The sequence below is a fragment of the Pteropus alecto genome, unplaced genomic scaffold (genome assembly GCF_000325575.1).
Source record: "Pteropus alecto unplaced genomic scaffold, ASM32557v1 scaffold76, whole genome shotgun sequence".
NCBI classification, from domain to species: domain Eukaryota; kingdom Metazoa; phylum Chordata; class Mammalia; order Chiroptera; family Pteropodidae; genus Pteropus; species Pteropus alecto.
This window is the reverse complement of record NW_006443138.1, coordinates 31,967,107-31,986,328: the sequence shown is the minus strand read 5'-3', so window position 1 is coordinate 31,986,328 and position 19,222 is coordinate 31,967,107. Positions and strand designations below refer to the sequence as shown.

Below are 19,222 nucleotides of genomic sequence, written 5' to 3'. Positions count from 1 at the left end.
AAAAAAATCTCATTTTCAATTACAATAAAAAGAATAAAATATTTAAGAATGTGAAAGAGCTATATGCTAAAAACTACAGGACATTATTTAAAGAAATTGAAGACAAAAAGAAATGGAAAGATATTTCATGTTCATGAATTGAAAGAATCAATATAGTTAAAATGGCCATATAATCCAAAACAATATACAGATCTAATGCACTCTCCATCAAAATCCCAATGGCATTTTTCAAAGAAATGGAAAAAAAATCATCAAATTTGTAGGGAACCACAAAAGACCCTGAATAGCCAAAGCAATCCTGAGAGAAAAAAGAACACAGCTGGAGGTATCGCACCCCCTGACTTCAAATTATACTACAACGCTTCAATAATCAAAACAGTATGGTGTTGGCAGAAAAAACAGACACACAGACCAATGGAACAGAATTAAGAGCCCAGAGTCTTTCACTTCAATGTGACCATGTTTGTTCCCTATGGAGAGTCTGTCCCCAACCTCGCAGGTTTCACCCTCCTAATGCCAGCAGTATCTGTTGGAAATGTTGGCCAGCTTGCAATACATCTGATTATTTCTACACTGAATACGTGTAAGATTGGTTACTTCTATACTGATTGTCTTGTGCTAATGGTTGGAAACAATCCATATGCAATGTCAGAAGATTCAACAGAACTCAGTATAAATGCGGAAGTGTATTTGTTGCCTTCAAAGAAGCTAGTGGCTCTTCAGTTAAGATTCATTTTTATTAAATATAAATCAAAGCCATTCTGTGAAAAACTGATTTCCTGGGTGAAAAATAGTAACTGTGCCAAAGTTATTGTTCTTTCAAGCAGTCATTCATATTACTGTAATGATCTACAGCTTCTCAGGTACCTTCTTACATCTTCCATGCCAAAAAAAAAGCAGGGAGGGTGGTTCAAAATAAAATAAAGAGCCTTAATTGGGAAGAGATGGAAAAAAGCCAATGCATTCCTGAAACACACGATTCTGAGTTTTGTATTCATATTCCTGGAGGAGGTATCAAAAAACCACTCTATGATGAAGGCTGTTCTAAAGAAATCCCAATGGCAGTTCTGCTGAAATTTGTTTGGGAAGGAGACAATATCCCAGATGCATTAGGTCTTGTTGAGTATCTTAATGAATGGCTTCAGATAATCAAACCACATTTACAGTGTGACTATCCCACAGCATCTGCCTTTCCGTGGAAAATATCAAGTTCTTGGAGATTACTCTTTGGCAGTAGTCTTCCCCTTGTGCTTTTTTTATCTGTTTTCAGTCTTATACCTAATGTCCCAAGATACTTATTGCTAACGCAACTGTTAAACACTCGTATAAAAAGTTGTATTATCTAATGTATTAGAAAATAAATCTTTACTTTTCACCAAAAATCTCAAGGAAAAATGGATTAACAAAAGATTGTTTTTGCTGTGCTTTTATCATATGCAACAAATGTAAATTTTGTACAGTAAAATATTTCCTAAATTAAAAAGTAATAATAATTAAGAGCCCAGAAATGAACCCATATGAATATGGGCAACTAATTTTTGACAAAGGAGTCAAAAACATATCATGGAGTTAAAAGAAAGTCTCTTCAATAAATGGTACTGGCAAAAACAGAAAGCCACATGCAAAAGAATGAAACTAGACTAACATCTGATACTATACACAAAAATTAACTCAAAATGGATTAAAGACCTAAATATAAGACCTGAAACAATTTTCTTTTAATTTGACCCCAAAGGCAAGAGAAGTAAAAGCAAAAATAAATGAATGGGACTATATCAAACCAAAGAGCTTCTGCACAGCAAAAGAAATCACCAACAAAACAAAAAAAGCCACCACCCCAATGGTAGATGATATTTGCAAACAACGCCTCTGAAAAGAGGTTAATGCCCCCAAAATATGAAGAACTCATACAACTCAACAAAAAATTTTACTAAAAAATGGGCAGAGAACCTAAACAGATACTTTTACCAAGAAGACATACAAATGGCCAACAGATATATGAAAAGATGCTCAACTTCACTAACTGTAAGGGAAATGCAAGTCAAAACCACAATGAGATATCGCCTCACAGCTGTTAGAATGGTTATTATCAATAACGCAACAAATAACTAGTGTTAGAGAGGATGCGAAGAAAAACAAACCCTCATACACTGCTGATGAAAATGTAAATTGATAACAGCCACTATGGAAAACAATATGGAGGTTTCTCAAAAACTAAAAATAGAGCTACCATATGACTCAGCAATTTTTCTTCCAGGTATCTACCCAAAATATTTGAAAACATTTACTGTAAAGATATAAGTACCCTTATGTTCATTTCAGCATTATTCACAGTAACCAGTACATGGAAACAACCCAAATGTCTTTCGATGGATGATTAGATAAAGAATATGTGGTACATATATATATATAGTGGAATGCTACTCAGTCCTAAGAAATGATGGAATACTGCCATTTGCAATAACATGGGTGGATTTTGAGAGTATCATGCTAAGCAAAATAAGTCAGATAGAAAAGGACAACAACCATATGATTTCACCCATATATCGGATATGAAACAGAAAGCAACAAATGAACAAACAAAACTAACAAATAGACACACACAACAGAATGGTGGTTAACAGAGGGCAGGTGGGTAGGGGGAAGAAGAGAATAAAGGGGGTCACATAATATGGTGATGGACAGATACTAGACTTTGGGTGGTGAGCAACAAAATACAATACACAAAAAATGAATTATAGAACTATATACTTGAAACTTATATAATTGTATTATCCAATATCACCCAAATAAATTAATTCTTTTAAAAGACATAAACAGGTTAAGGGCAATAATTCCAGAAGAACTGCCTTGCATGTCTTACTCCTCAAACTTTTGGAATGTTTGAACTGGGCAAAATAACCTTTGGATTGAGCCAAAACAACACTGTATTCCAAATAACTTTTTAAAGCTAACAGGAAAGCAGGCTGATGACTATAAACTTTCTTTAGAATCAGCAACACCACATATACCTAAAAAATGCCTTAGTTTATTTGCACTTATAGCAATTCCTTCCTGGGCTTATTAGCACAAATATAAATTCCTTCCTTCTATTCATGTAATTTTTTCTCTTTCTCTTCTTATAAAAACCCCTTGCCTCTCTCCTTAATCAGAATATTATTTGGGTTTCTGCCTGAATCAGTGCTTCCCAAATAGCTATTCTTTTGGATTTCAAATAAATGCTTGTTGCCTCTTACTTTGGCCTTTTATTTTTAGGTTAATACAATATATTTCACACGTATGCATGATCTTCGAACCATAATTCGTGTCACTTTATATTTACATTTACTCAAAGTGACCACCTGGACTTGTTTCCTTGCAAAAGTCCACAAAAGACAGCAAGAATCTATTTTAAAGTCAGTTCAACAGGAAGCTGAGTGGTGCTTTTCCTCTCCCACTGCTGAACTTTTCTTCCTCTACCTTGTAATGCATGGCCTATTTTGTCCTTCTAGGAAGGAAGCCAAGTACCCACCCTGATGCTCAGTCCCTGAAGAATATCTCTTGCCTTTCTTTTTATTTTATAGTGTTTCTTGCTTACCACACAGAAACCATGACCAGCACAAATGAGAGAGATAGATTTTCCACAAGGTAATGCCATTTCACATTCTTGGAACATGATAAGAAATAAAATATTAGACCCCAATTGGTGAAATTTGCAGTGAACTTCACCCACTTTGCCTGGAGGCTCATTTCCTCAGATTTCTACCAGAGTCAGGTATAGTATATAGACCCCAGGGCCACTTGCAAAAGGCAGGAGCTCTGCCCAGCACATTAAGCTTTTAAGATTGTGGGAGGATTAACTCTAAAGCTACCTATAATCAAAAAGGTTCGAGATTGAGGGAAAGGACAGGAGTTAAGCATAAGTGGGGGAAATATCCATTTTAATCTAAAATATCTGAGGGAGCAGGACTGAGATTACTGCAGTCTTAGGCCTGGCAAGTGCCCCACACAAGGAGGCTCTGGAAAAAATATCAAAATCATAATTGATGCCAAACTCATAGTAGAAATTTAACAGTCTCTTTCAGGAAATAGAGAAGTAAGAGAAAGTTCATGAGCTTTGGAATCGAGGTGACAAAACTGCAGTGCCCAGTTTACCATTTGCTAGTTATGTTCATCCACCTCCTCAAGAACTATGTTTCCTCATATGCCAAACAAAGACAGTCATGGTGGCCTTTCTCATATCATGATAAATTAAATGCCACAAGGAGAATGTAAAAGCCTGCTCAGAAGTGAGATTGATTGTTAGATGAAGTCATTATTGAGTTGGTTACAGGGATTCGGAAAAAAAATGGTTTTTGTCCATTTACAACCCTGTGAACATTTTCTTGAGTGCTGATGGGAATTTCCCCCCAGGTTTATTGAGGTATCCTTTGGCACACAAGCAGCACCAAGCTTCCCTTGAGACAATGCTTGGAGTCCAAGTGGATATTCATTATCTATCATCCTTGTGTAGACCTCTGGTCCACATCTAGTAGGACTGGCCTTTGTGGAAGCTCAGTCAACACTAGCTATGAAGTTATCATGGCAGCATTTGCAAGAGCTTTAGCAATGATGACCCAGTGCCACTGGTGAAGCAGTTCTTTAGTCCATTATAATTCTAAAGGGATGAACAGCTCTTGCTTATTTGTTTTAAAATATAGGTTTTATTATTACTTAGTTATGGCAAGGCCATTGAAAAGACAGTTTGTCATACTCATCTCAAGAGGGCAGGGCATAACATGCCATGCAGGGACACATGGAGAAGCACTAGGGTGGGTTAGGAGGCAGAGGGAGTGAGAAGAAAATGTACCAGGCAACTAAGAATAGTCTCTATGCCCAAGGCCTGCTGAAATTATTCAAACTAGCCAATTCTAAACCTTCTTGCCTTGCCTTACCCATTTCTTCCCATGGAAACCATAGTTAAAGCTTTTGCCTACATTTCCCCCTTGCTCCCTCTGTCTTTTGACTAGCCTTGGTGCTTCCCTATGTGGTCCTGTGTGGCATTTCATGCTTCCCATTTCTAAGGATTTGTGAGTATAAACTTCTTCCTTCATGATAGTCATTTGTGTCTATATGTCTTACCATCCTATTAAAACAAATCCCAGGTACATTTTAAAACAGTAAAGAAGTCAGTCATGTTGATAAATAAGTGAAGAGCTCACATATGTAGTATCAAAGTTCAAAGAGATTTCAATTAAATAACACAATTTGTATGAAGATTAGAAATTGTTTCGCAGATCACATATCAAAATTAATGACAATAAATTTATTGTAGAAAGAGTCAGTGAATTATCAGGATGCAGCAGCATTTATCAAATTATGCTTGAACTACATGGTTGGGTATGAATGTAAAATTTGGTAAAAATCAATGAAAGCTTTTGGCTATATTGAATTTACAACATAAAGTATTATGTATTTTGTTATTATTTATAAATTTATAACTTTGTATATAATAAACAATATATAATTTATTTATTACATATATAATTTTTCTCGGGAGCTTGTTATTAAACATTCACTTGCATGTCAGTATATAAACCTCAGTGAAAGTGTTGCAGCCATTATCAAGCACAGCAGCCTCACTCAGCTTGGTGGTTCAGCTGCTGGGGATTCAGCCATATGTGTGGCTATAAACTTTCATAATGTCTGGTTGGGGCCCTGTAGGGGTCCAATTGCTGGTCAGGAGATCAGTGGAGTGCTCGCAGTTCTAAGTAGAGGAGACACAGTTCCTCGTTTTATTTTTTCCCCAATAGCTCCAGGTGAAATGAGAAAAGCCTATGCATATAAAGGTAATAGAACTTAACTTTAAATATTCAAAGCTGAATTCAATAGAAAGGTAATGCTGCCAGTGTGATGTGGACCAGAGAGGCTTTTGCAGATAGCAGAAACTGGAAATACATTCAGAGGTTGCTTCTGAACTCTGCCAGCCAAGAGAAGTCAATTGCTTCCAGGCTAGACAGGGGAAATTGTGATATACCTGGAGGGTACAAAAGGGCTTTTCACCCAGCAGTCATTTGCTCTGGCTCTGGAGTAAACTCTAATCCAGGTAGGGTTGAAAGATCTGAACAGTCAGGGAGTCAAAACCATGGTGCTAAAATAAATCCTATAGCTCTCCCTGTTCCTTCTCCCAACGTCCTTGTGTGGTTCCCTTAGCGAGAGTATACAGGGACTTATGGTGACAGACCTTGCTTTTCTAGGCTGCACCAGAGAAGAATGAATGAGAACAAAAGCTGGCAAAGAAAGAGTGGTTTCTATAAACAATCCAGAATGGAGAGAGCTTGTATTTGCTTTCTCCAAAGGGAAGTCCCTTCACTCTCTGTCAAGGTGAGTAAAACCAGGACAGTGAGGTGGCCCTGGAACAGAGTAGCTCTGAGATAGTGGCCTAGCAAGCCTATCTACTCTCAACAGAAGGAGATAGATAAGATATGTGACACATTTTTGTAAAGGTGCCAACTGTGAGCCCAGGGCCCTCTTTTGTCTCCTGGGAAGTTTCTGCTTTTGAATGGTCTCCTGGATACCTGTGGTGGGGGTGGGGCACAAACAGGGAAAATACCTTTTATCCTCAAATTCTCCAAGCATTGCAGAAAAAGTTGGCAGTTTACTTTTCATAATTCCTAGATGAGATTTTATGTTCTTTTCAGAGCTAGATAGGTAAAAGTTTCTTAGTTAGTTGTTAGTTAGCTAGCTAGCTAGTTAAGTAAGTGCATAGATGATAGATTAGATAGATAGATGATAGATAGATAGATAGATAGATGATAGATAAATAGATAGATAGATAGATAGATAGATAGATAGATAGATAGATAGATAGATAGATAGATAGATGATAGATGATAGATGATGAGAGCGAGATGACAAAATGGTTAATTTGGTTTTCTTGCTTATAATCAGGAATTATTCTATTAGAAGAATCCATAATCTTGGTTCCTAATAGTCTACTTAAAATGTAAACGAGTTTATATCTTAGATGTTTTTACTAATGAACATGTCTTGGTTTTCCTTTTTACCACAATTGTAGCCTCTCAAATGTGGAACAGTCCTCTCAGTTCAGTTCCCTAAATGCAGCTATTAAAAATAAGATAATGTGTCTTTTTGTCCACCTATGTTTTTCAGCATACTTCACATTGGTATAAAAGTTTGGATAGGCATTTTGTAAATATTCTATGTATAGTACAAAGATATTTATCAAGTTCTTAGGGAAAATTTACAAAGTCCATCAGTTGTTTGTTTCTATAATAATTAAGCTGCAATAGAAGGTACTGCTCAAAATGCACATGACACTATTTATAGACAACTTTGTTATCAAAAATCATTATTGCCTAGAAATATCTGTCTCAAAACTTGAATAATTATTTTTCATGAATCATAGTCCAAGTCAATCTTTTACTAAAGTATACCTTCTTTTCTCTTTAACATTCATTTGACTGTTACATTAAATTCATACTTTCATAGCCAATGATTGTAAAGCTTAAGTGCCAATAAACTTTTTTATAACATAGGTTTTTCAAAGAATTGTATTACATAGGCTTATGAACTACAGTGAATTTTAAAAAGCTAAAAAACTCAATAGAACTATCATCTATTTGAAGTGTATGCTCTCAAAGTGGACATTCTGGACAGCACAGCTTCTACCCAGGCTTTTCTGTCTCACTGATGGTCTCCAGCATGCTGGCCCCATCCTGATGGACTTCAAATCACTGACAAATTTTGCATTGTTATTTCTCCCTTCCACTCCCCGCACTGAAGTCTGTGCCAGCTTATGTGTGTGCGTGCTCACACTCTATGCAGAACACTAAGGTAGCAGCTCATTTAATTCAGCACGACTTCCTATCTCAGTGCTCACACTGAGAACTCTCTATTTACCTAATGTGTGTAGTACCCTAACATCTAGGTAGAGATGAAACCACCCTCCCCATGAAGTGTCTCCACCATTGAACACTGGGACAACTGTCTAGGAGCAAGGAGTTTCCAGTGTTGATTCAAAGACATTTTTCTGCCCCTAAAATCACTCTAGTACATGTAACTTTATATCCCATAGGCAATAAATCCTGTAATGGTGTTTCCATTGAATTCAGCTTTGAACATTTTAAATGAAATCCTGTAAGTTTATAAAATTTCAGTATTTTTCCCCCTCTTTAATTCTACCCCTCCAGTTCTACTCCTGACCTATGGATGTTGCCATTTCCCCTTGAGAACTGGATCTCTGAAGATGGGGCATCTCCTCCCACACGCTCATGGCATGCACCCGGGAGGCCTGGCACACCCAGGGCATGGTCTGTGGCTCCACCTGGGATGCGAACTCAGGACCTTCTGCATGTAAAGCAGACATGCTAACCACACTACACTATGGAGCCACCCCCTAAGATTTCAATATTTTGATCAATTGATTTATTAATTCAGGTTGTATTGTCTATTTCAGAGTCCTTTTCTCTCTTATATTTTATTCTTATTTGTTTACATGAATAATTTGTAATATTCTTATCTTCATTCCTCTGATTTCTAGTTGTGGTATCTGTTCAAACGGGCTGTGACTAATCAGCAGAGAGCTAATATACTTGACAGCTGACTCCCAAGTACTGCGTGATTGGCAGGAAAATGGGCCCTTTAGTCTCCTTGATTTTTTCCCAGAGTCTTTTACAGGTATTTAATTTCAAATTGAAGTTCAGATTTGGTGGCTGGCCTGCTGCAGGTAAACCCTCTGGCCTGACTGGCTGTCAGGAAATGACTGAATCCTATGGGAAAAGGGCTGGCCTGAAACTGTGTAACCTCTTTGGCTGAATTCTATCCCTGCTTTGCCTTTACAATGGTTCTGCTGTGTAGAATCTTCCTCTTTTAAGGAGATGTTGGTGATCATCCCAAGAAGTGCTAATTGTCCTGAAAAGGGTGTCACAAAGGAACAGCTAGTAGAGAGAGCTGGAAAAAAGGAGGAGGGTTTCTCCAGCCTTAGCTCCCTTCCCTTTCTTGCCTTCCTTTCTCAATCTATGAAGCACTTTTTAGGCAGCTGCTCCTTGTCAGATAGAGCATTAGCAGTATTGGGAATACACATGCGAGCTGTCCCCGCCCACCTTTTCAAGGACTTAGAGACTAGTATGGAGATTGACAGTGAACAAACAAATGACACGAGGTGCTGCAGCAATGCTGGGGCATCTATGCATGGGGGCTGGGGTGCTGGAAGAGGAGATGTTACCTGAGGAAGGCCTTGCTTAATCTACTCTGAAATCATTAGAGATGACAGAGGGTTGAAGAAGCCCCAGCCTCTGGTGTTTACTCACGTGGGGCTGAGTCATGTACCTTGACATAAAACTTAGGGAAGCAAAAAAGGCCCTTTCATGAAAATGTTTATTAATAAAAATATCCATCTCATGCTTCAGTTTATAGGAAATGAAACAAATCTATTACTTAACAACACAGAAACTAAAATCGATACACAAGTCCTTGGTTTTCCCAGGAGCAATAAGCTTGCTCAACACCCTTGCTCATTGTGCCAGGGATGCCTCAGTCCTGCTGGTGTGGATTGTGGGTAAGGTCTTTGCAGGCCGGTCAGCAGTCTCCCCTTCATTGAGCATGCGTTGCAGGAGGAAGCAGGGCAGGAGGGTGAGAAAACTCAGCAGGCACTGAGCGCTTAGTCCATTTGAGTGTGAGATGAGAAAGTCTTTCGGGTCTGAAAAAAAAATCCAAGAGTGTTTAAGACACTCTGGTGCATACTTGCTTCAGAAATGTTTGTACCCTCTTTGATAAAGGTCCTTTCCTACCTTGGCCTTCTCACCAGGCTTGGCCTGATGGGGCTTTGTATTAGAGCCCACAACACAGGCTCACCCAGCACACACCACAGGGACCAGAGGGCACCCCACTCACCGATGGAAGCCAGCCATGGGGGTGCACCTCAAGGAAGATGTGCTTGCCTTTAGCTTTATATTCCTTTTCCTGAGGTCAGACACAATAGGATTTTTGTGGAACCTGGAGCTGAAGGATAATTTGTTGATTGTTTTTAAAGCTAACAAAAAAATGGCCCTGCAGCCCCTCTCATTTAGCACATGAGCTGATCAAGGTGATCTTTTAGAGTTCCACACCAAGTCATTTAGCAATCAGGGGCAAACAGATGGGATTTAAAATACAAACAATAAAATAGCTTGCATCTATCTGGTGCAATGAAGGTCCAACTTTTCCCCACATTAGTCCTATCACTATTTCTTTGACTAGGGACAATTTACTAAACATGAGAAAAGTGTCCATCCATAAAGCAATGCCAACAGTCCCACAAGGTAGTCACAGCAATGAACAGCTCCCCAGCATTATGGGGCTGATTCCACACCCCACAGAGCTCTCCACCCTGTTGTCAAAATGTGACTCCTCCATAACAAGTCCTCTAAGGGCCCATACGTCTGGCTTTCTTTATGGCTGAGACCCCAGCCCGAGCAGAAATCACTATGAAGGACACTGGGGCCGGGCAGGGGTCTTAGCTAAAATCTCCAGTGGTATGTGATTACCATGTGAGCTGGCAAGCCCCATGAGTATAGTCACAAGTATGTCAACTCCACCAAAGCATTCTCACAAGCAAATCTGGGGCTGGATGTGGGGTTGGCTGGGCAGAAAAGCAGGCAGCTGAGTAAGGGCCCTACTATAGGAACTTCTCCCTGGGGCCACTCTGCAGAGGCCAGCCTGGCCTTCCCCCCGTCGCCCCCGCTCCCCTAGACAGGCCTGTCAATTCTGCTCTCTACGATATCTACAGGAGATGCCCTCTGGATGTGAGAACGTGTGGGGAGCATAAGACAGTGTAATGAACAAGTAATGACAAAGACTAGCAGCAATAGCAGGGACCCACTCTGCACCTACTTCACAGGTGGGCTGTGGTGGGCAGGCAGGTCTAGGAAGCCAGACTCAAGATGGGGCCAAGGTTAGGCTCATTCCAGACCTGGCCATCTTCCCCACACCACCTCACCTTGGGAAAGGGTTGTTCCAGGATACTAGAACCCACAAACCAAAAACCCTAACATCTGGGCCCAGAGGAGGCTCCAGAAAGCTAGAAAGGAGGCTCACGGTGTGAGAAGAAGCTATTCAGGTGAGAAAGGAGTCAGCACATACTGAACTTCAGTGTTGATTTTCCCCTGAAAGAAGGGAATAGGCCACCCACAAGTAAGAAGGATTCAGACCCTGCTGGCAGTCTTTTCTTGTATATAAACTCAAAGGCCACTGTTTCTAGTCAGCTTTGTGAATTTGGTTAGACTCAGACAGCCCCTCATGCAGCAGTGCCCAAACTGGGGCTGTGAGCACTATGTGGTGTCCCTGCCAGGGTCTCAAGGTCACCCACTGAACTTAGAGAGAAAATATTGAACTTCCACTACAAGTTTATATGAAAAACTTTATTAAAATTTACTATGTATATTAGAATCTACAAAATCAATGCTTCTACACCCACAATTATTTTGTCATACCAAAAAAGAAATTCTGCTACCAATGGATGACTTACTGTAACCTGAGATTTTTATTATATTCTTATCAAAAGGTCTTTTTTAGACTCAGTGAGACATCTCAAAGCTTTTTATCAGATATGTTAGTTTTGTGCATACATGGAAAGGAAGATATAAGTGAAATCAAGTTTGTGCGTGCACGGCATGGCAACTGTGTTACTGTCACTGAATGGGGAACATGCTTGAGTATTTTTACTGAAGTAGGAGATTTTTTTTTTTAAGTTTGGAGGCCACCTGGATAAGAATGCGAAGTCCAGAACTGGCATTCCCAAAACATTCCAATATTCAGATGACCCCTGATCCCCCTAAGAACCAAATGGCTTCCTCTCCTGTTATGACACCAAGAGGAGCTCACCCTTTGGAATAGCACCTATTATGGGAGAACATCCCAGGAGTGTTTGCCAAGGTTCTGCTCTCTCCAGGGCAGCATACCATCAGTTTGGAGCCATCTGAGGCCGGGACACGTGTGGGCCATCTTCCCCACAGGCCACAGCCCCACAACTAGCTCTGGCCTGCAGATGTTTGTTTGTTTTTTTCTTGGTTCATTGGTTGATTGGTTATGCCTGAAATATATTTTTAAAAACTGAATTTGAAGCAAGAGGTGAGTCTTCACCTGACTACAATCTAACATTTATATTACCTATTTATTGAAGGCATTTGAGCTTGCTACTTCATTGTGTCATTATTTAGATTCTAAATTTTAGAGCATTAAACTGGTTCTTGATGCTAATGAAATATTTAATTCTTTGGGGCTATATGGAAGAAGAACTACTTTCTTAGCATAATGAGATCTTAGACTGGCTCAAGGATTGAGCAAAGGCTCCTGCTAGCTGGAAGTTTATTATTCCTTTTTTTTACCCTAATTAACTTCATACCCACCAAAGATTAGTAGGTGTCATTTATAACCTAAAAAACATATTTCAGTAAATTTACATATAAATGCTATATTATGAAGTAATTCTTTCTAACCTCATTGTATTGATTTGAATACTTTGATGGTGATATATAGTAGCAACAATTTATAATAATAATTAATAAAGTAGCAATAATTTATTTCGTATATAATATGTAACAGGTACAATGCCTTTTTAGCTGAACAAACAATGAGTAAACATTAAGCTCCAATTTTGCAGCTGTGGAGTCTGAAGCACAAGTCATTTAACCTTTCATAAAGATCATAAAAATTATTAACACCTATTTTTGGGGATTTGAACAAGTATTTGGGGGGATTTCCTATGCTTTTTCTATTATGCCACATTGCCTCTTTAAATGCAAAGTTAACAAATGTAAATGAAGAAAATGGCAGAATGATAGTTACCTGTCTAAAGCATATTGTTTTTAGAACACTAAAAATAGATTCTTTGAATTGTAATATAATAATAGGTAATGGCTTATATGGTTATTTCTTCTTTATAACCGTATTTGGAACTAAGAGGTCAAAGGTCTTTCATTCAATATTTATTTAGAATTATTATGCACAAAGCATTTTTTTAGATCATGGAGCAGAAAAATTACAAAATAGCTCACACCAACAAACAAGGTTATTTTGCATAAGTTTCATCCTTCAACGTCTGTGTGAGTACGAAGGATCAATTCCTAATTTTAGATGAGAAAATTGAGGAACAAATAGTGTCCTTTTAAATCAGAATGGAAAAATATGCCTTTGAAAAAGTGTTATATTTGAGATTAAGAAAGTTGTCATTCTTGGACCCGCACAGAATTAAAACAAATAGGGCCCTTGGAGATCTTTCAGCTTACAAGTCCCTGGAGGAGCAAGAGGGCCACCATTCCATAGCATGTTGTTATCTATTTGTGATACTCCATCCATATGTGTCTTTTCACATCATTATATTGTCAACATAGTTTTCCATTATAACTTTCATACACTCTTCAAAATCATAATATCCCATTAAAGGATTTAAAATATTTACTTACCTATTACTCTGTTGTTGAATTTAGAACATGGCTAAATTTTCAATATTCTAAATAACATCAAAAATATCTTCTTTATTTCACATTGATAATTATTCTTATAGGTAGCATACAGAAATGGCACATTGGCTGAGAATCAGACCCTGAACTCTTGTGTACTGTTGGTGGGAATGTAAATTTGTCCAGCCACTATAGAAAACAGTATGGAGTTTCCTCAAAAAATTAAAAATAGAACTACCATATTCTCTAGTAATCCCATTTCTGGGTATTTAGCCAAAGAAGACAAAACAATGTGTTCATTGTACATTATTTACAAATAGCTAAGATACGGAAGCAACCAAGTATATATCAATAGCTGAACGAATAAAGAAAATGAGGCAGATGTAGATATAGATATAGATATAGATACACACACATACACAACATAGAGGGACTTGAGGGCATTATCCTAAGTGAAATAAGTCAGACAAAGATAAATACCATACAATGTCATTTATAAACAGAATCTTGGGGAAAAAAAGAAAAAGAAACCAAACATATAGATACAGAAAACCAATTGGCGGTTGCCAAAAGTTGGGGGTGGGGGGGCGGTGAAATGGGTGAAGGTGCTCAAAAGGTACAAACTTCCAGTTATAATTCATGGGGATGTAATGTAAAACAAGGCCACTATAGTAAATAATACTGTATTATATATTTGAAAGTTGCTAAGAGAGTAGATCTTAAAAGTTCTTATCACAAGAAAAAATTCTGTTAACTATGTGTAGTAATGTATGTAACTAGACTTATTGTGGTGATTTCACAATGTATACAAATATTGAATTATGTTGTATACCTGAAACTAATAAATTTCTAAATTAATTAGCCTCTTGTAATTATCACTTAAGAAAAAAAAGAATCAGACCCTGTTTACTAGCTGTTGGAGATAACCACTCTGAGCCTCAGTTTCTTGAAATATAAAAGATATAATGGTACCTATTTCATAGGCTCGTTTATTGCACACCCTAAGAAAGAAGATACCTACCAAGAAGGATTCCTGGTGGCTAACTGGGCTAAAATTTAAAAGCAGTGCCTAACAGCCATTTCTAAACAGGTCTCTCACCCAAACCACACTTCAAGGAGAAGCCTGCACTCAACTGCCTTTCACACTGAACTGCCTGCCTGCTCTGTGTTCCTGCCATCTGAGCCAATCCTTTAAAAGAAGTTCCTGTAATTATATTTCAACCAATAGGCACTGCACAGCTATATTCCCATCAGCATGCTCACCGACTAATCAGAGTGGCTCCATTCTGACCAGTTGGGACAGTGCCTTTTGTACCAATCAAACAGCAAGGATTGGTGTCCTCATTTGCATGAGGATGGGCCAATCAAGGACCAGAGTGGGACTTCTCTTTATATAAATCAGCTCCCCTGTGGCTCCAGAAGTACACTTTCCTTTTCCACCAAAGACTGAAGACTGTGTTTCCCTGGCTAGAGCTGAAACACCAAAAATGAAACACAGAAGACAAAACACCAAAGATATCTTGCTGTACCAGAGTGGAGCAGGATAGAGTGAGGAGGAGCAGAGTATAACTGTACAGCCTCAGAGGGGTCTTACCTAAGCCACCTCAACTGAAGGCCACCATACCTCAGAGCTGCTTCATCCCAGAACTGCCTCATAGCCATGTTGTTTCATAGTTGAGGTGTAATACTATTGAGCTCTTCCACCACGTGCTATTCTCACAGCCATGCTATATCACAACTGAGCTGTTTGCACTGAATCAATTTTCTTTTTCACCACACCCCAAATTGGGATTCCTGTTGGCAATGAATTGGCTGGTACCAATGACCATCAATTAACATTATGAGAACTGAATGGAATAGTGTATAAAATGCCTGAAATATACTGAGAGCTAATAAAGACAGTTATCCTCATGACCACTGTCATCCTTATGTCATCATAAACCTTCATCAGCACAGCTGTCGTCATCACCATCATCATCCTCACATCATAATAAACCACCAATCAGCATAGCTGCTATCATTGTCATCTTCACGTCATCCTAACTACCGTCAGCACAGCCACCACCACTGTCATTGCCTTGAAGCAGGATCCATTGATCAAAGAACGCAAAGGTGCTACTGCCCTTTCTGCATCTGACAAATGATTCTGAAACATGACTGAACTATTTTATCTTTGATGAGCAGAAGCCACATTTTCAGAGCCATTGTCACTGTCTTTGGCAGATGCAGTCCCAGCCTTGGATATTTCCAAGGAAACAAATAGTGAGCAAATATCCTGGAATCTACCCTGCTGCTTCTCAACTGGAGCTGCCCTTGCATAGGAGAATGGAAATCATAGCTAACCCCTTTCCTACATTACTGCTGGGAGGACCAATGGCAGGTGGGAAATTATTTCACCTATAGGAAGACACAGGTATCACCTGCAATTCTGATGTGTTTCCTAATTTAATTCTCTAGGGCATAGAAGGAGCAGCTAGTGAATCAGAGGCATAAGCCCAGCAAACTGAGTGCTCAGTAAGAGAGGGAGGGCTTTGGAAAATGTAGTCAGCAAGAGGAAGTGGGGGAGGGGAGTGCAACATATTGAACTATAGCCCCACTCCCCACTACTAGCACTGCTGGCACCGTGCAGAGCTGGCTGAGAAGGGAGGGGTAGGTAGTGGGTGTGAAGGGCTGCACTTCATTAAGAGTGTCCCTTGACTGCAAATCCTACCCAAAGTTGCAGAGGAGAGAAGGAGGGAGGGGCAAGAAGATGGATTTAAAGCTGAGCTTCTGTTAGGTGTGCTCCTCCAACTACCAGCCCCACAGAGGGTGGAGAGAGAAAGTGGGCTTGAAGGGCTCCAGCCTCCCTACCTCCACTTCCCACCTCCTTCACCCCCCACAATCCTACCTTACCGCCCCCCCCACACACACACCCCATTGCAATCTCGACAGAAGAAAAGGGGGCATGAGTGGAGTTGAAGTGCTGTGCTACCATTAACTGTGACCTTCAACTGTGGGATTTGCCCAGGGATGGAGAGGAACAGGAAAGTGGGTTTAGGAGCTTCGACGAAGTCAGGCAAGCCGGCCCAGGCCCGACTCCACGCACTGGCAAAGAGAGGTGAAGGGCGGTGCCTTCGTTAACTGTGCCCCTCACTCTACCCTAGCCCGAGCCTGCTGAAGAGAGGAGAGGGCACACGATGTGGGGCTGAATTACTGTGACTTCTTTACATATGCCCCTGGACCCTGCCCAAGGTGATGATTCAGCAGCAAAGCGTTACATCTGTTTTCTGACCTAGGGAATTCATGTTCCTTACTGAGTTTTACAAGTGGAACATTTGTGTTGAGTTGGTGACTTCAGAATCTTCACAAATGAGTGTTCAACTCTGTATGTTCTCCACACCCTGCTGGCTTTAAAGCCTGAGCTGTGGTTACATCCTTCTCTAGGATCATGGACGGGTTGGCCCGAAAGGGCAGCGCCTAGCCATGCAGGCTTGTTCCCGTCCCACTCCAGTGCTCTCATTTAGCAGTTGAGATGGTGTGATCGTAGTGTAGGAAAATCCCTGGAGATTTTGTCAAGTAACATGTCTGCCAGGCCCAGCTCTGCTTACATGCTCCCCAAATTCAGCTCACTGTAAAGGAGGGCATTTAAGGACACCGCTTGGAAATCACTTTAAATCCAGCAATCGGATATGGAAAACTTAGGAATTAACTTTGAAATGATAATACACTATGTGATTCACAACAAATGTGACTTTCCCAGTGATGAATTGATCCAGTTTGCTCATTTCTGTGTCTTCTGGCACATATAGATAGCTATGGATAGGTGTGTATAAAGAGGCAACTGCGTGCATGTGTGGACTGTGAACACAGGTTTGAGAGTCCCCTTACCGCAGTGGCCAGGTGTCTGGCGGGGGAGGCAGTGCAAGGCCGCGAAGACACACCTGCAGAGCCGGCAGCCGCGGAAGGTCCAGGCTCCGTGCACTAGAGCGCCGCACTCGCTGGAAGAGGCCGAGACCCGATGTTAGTGCTGCGCCCCGCCCCGCCCGGCGCGCCCCTCCGGGCGCGCCCACTCGCGTCCTTCCATCTCGCTCATGCCTGCGCCTACCTGTGCCTTTGGTCAAGCTCACAGTAGCGGCCGGTGAAGTGGGCGGGGCACACGCAGAAGCTGCCCAGCACGCAGGTTCCACCGTTCATGCAGCAGCGCGGCCGCTGGGTCGCACCTATGGGAGTCGCCTGGGCGTCAGTTCCGGGCTTAGCACACCGCCCCCTGCGTTAGACCCTCCCAAAGAGAGCAGGAAAAGGCTGTCTTGGGGAGGCGATAAAAGTAACTCCCGGCTAAGTGTGTTTGTTCAGGTAAATCCTGCTTGTTAATTAATGGATTAAAAACAAACCTGGGGAGCGGCGGATCAGGAACAAGCCGGATGACACCACATGAAACCCTGCCATCAACAAGTAGGGTTTTCCTTCTTCCTTTCACATGTTAAATTCAGGTTGCGACTTCCCGCGACAGTGATTAAAGACAGGCCTCCGGGGCGAGGACCACCCACAAGTGCGATGACGCCACCCCACCCACATCTACTCCCTGGGGACCTGAGGTCTGGAGCCTGAGAGTCTGCCACAGCCGGAGTCCGCTATTACCTTGGGTTGGGATATTTGTTTTAAATACATTTAAATCCGTTCTCTGGACCTGAGAAAAATACCCATTAAAGAGCAAATGCAACTTTTTACCAGTGAAATAGTAAAACTCTTTTTTCGGAGTAAAAGAACAACACCTCGCTAGGAAATATTTTTACTTTATAGTGCATCATCATTTGAAGATGATAAAATGTTCTCTATTGGGTTTCTCGTTTTACCTTTAATTTATTCCAGGTTTTTATCAGACCTTAAACTCGGAGTTCGGTGACTGAGATGACCACTATGGCAGCGTCGCAACTTACGCTCTTGGAAAGCCCAGGAATAAGGAAGCAAGATCTGTGACCTCCAGCCCTCCGTGCTTCCGTTCACCTCCCTAAAATTCGAAGTCCCGTTGAGTGTTTTCTGCTGGAGCTTCCGAGTTGTAGCGTTGTTGACTTCTTCTCTACTACCTTTATGTTTCTCTCTTGGATAGCCTTTTAAAAACATGGACAATTATAAGGCTGAAAATGATTGAGAAGCAAATACACAATAAAAAATAAAAGACTGTAAATAAAATGCTTCTTACTGTTTCCCAAATGGATGACCTGTAATGCCAAACTGAGCATAAACAAAAACCTAGAATAAAGAAAAGTACTGAAGTTTAAAACATAAAAAAGCATACGCAGAAATTTACATATGTATAAACTGTAATACACTCATATAAAGACTTTGAGACCAAGAAAGTATTAGAAGAAACAACCATGCATGCATTGCAATTTTTAATTAGAAGGAACAACCATGCATGCATTGCAATTTTTTCTGGAGGCTTTTAAAGACCTCTCTTGGCTCTAAGATCTGGATTATCTTTGTCCTTACCTAACAAGGTAGCTCCGGGTCATTTTCCCGCTGACTCGTCTGGGTCGAGAGTCTCCTTCTCTCATCAACACACTGAAGATCAATTTCCAAGTAAGCTGGTTCTGACTGAGTTTGTATTTGAAGGTGTCTACTCCTGGTCCTGGAGTAACTACATCAGGATACAAGATGGGTAGGAACAAAAGATGCAGGTATCTCCTACCCTCTGCCTAACCAACAGGAAATAACATTTAAAATCTCTGAATTCTGCTGTGGAAGCTCTTTAGGCAATGGTCTGTTGTGACAGGCAGAGCCCAGGCAGAGCCTCAAGGACTCTCCCCTTAGTAAAACCCAGCTGG

General features: G+C 40.5%; 1 protein-coding gene and 1 pseudogene across 1 annotated transcript; one reads left to right on the top strand and one right to left on the bottom strand.

Moving 5' to 3' along the window:
* The first annotated feature begins 459 nt into the window (after window positions 1-459).
* On the top strand, window positions 460-1,346 carry LOC102888375 (annotated as a pseudogene).
* An 8,148-nt stretch (window positions 1,347-9,494) lies between these two features.
* On the bottom strand, window positions 9,495-18,910 carry CFC1B (cripto, FRL-1, cryptic family 1B). Its single transcript, XM_015598427.1, has 6 exons — window positions 18,888-18,910; window positions 18,598-18,647; window positions 18,335-18,505; window positions 17,503-17,617; window positions 17,286-17,395; window positions 9,495-9,679 (listed from the first exon to the last, which is right to left on the bottom strand). The coding sequence occupies exons 1-6, from the start codon at window positions 18,908-18,910 to the stop codon at window positions 9,495-9,497; spliced, it is 654 nt and encodes a 217-aa protein (XP_015453913.1).
* Between the last annotated feature and the right edge of the window lie 312 nt (window positions 18,911-19,222).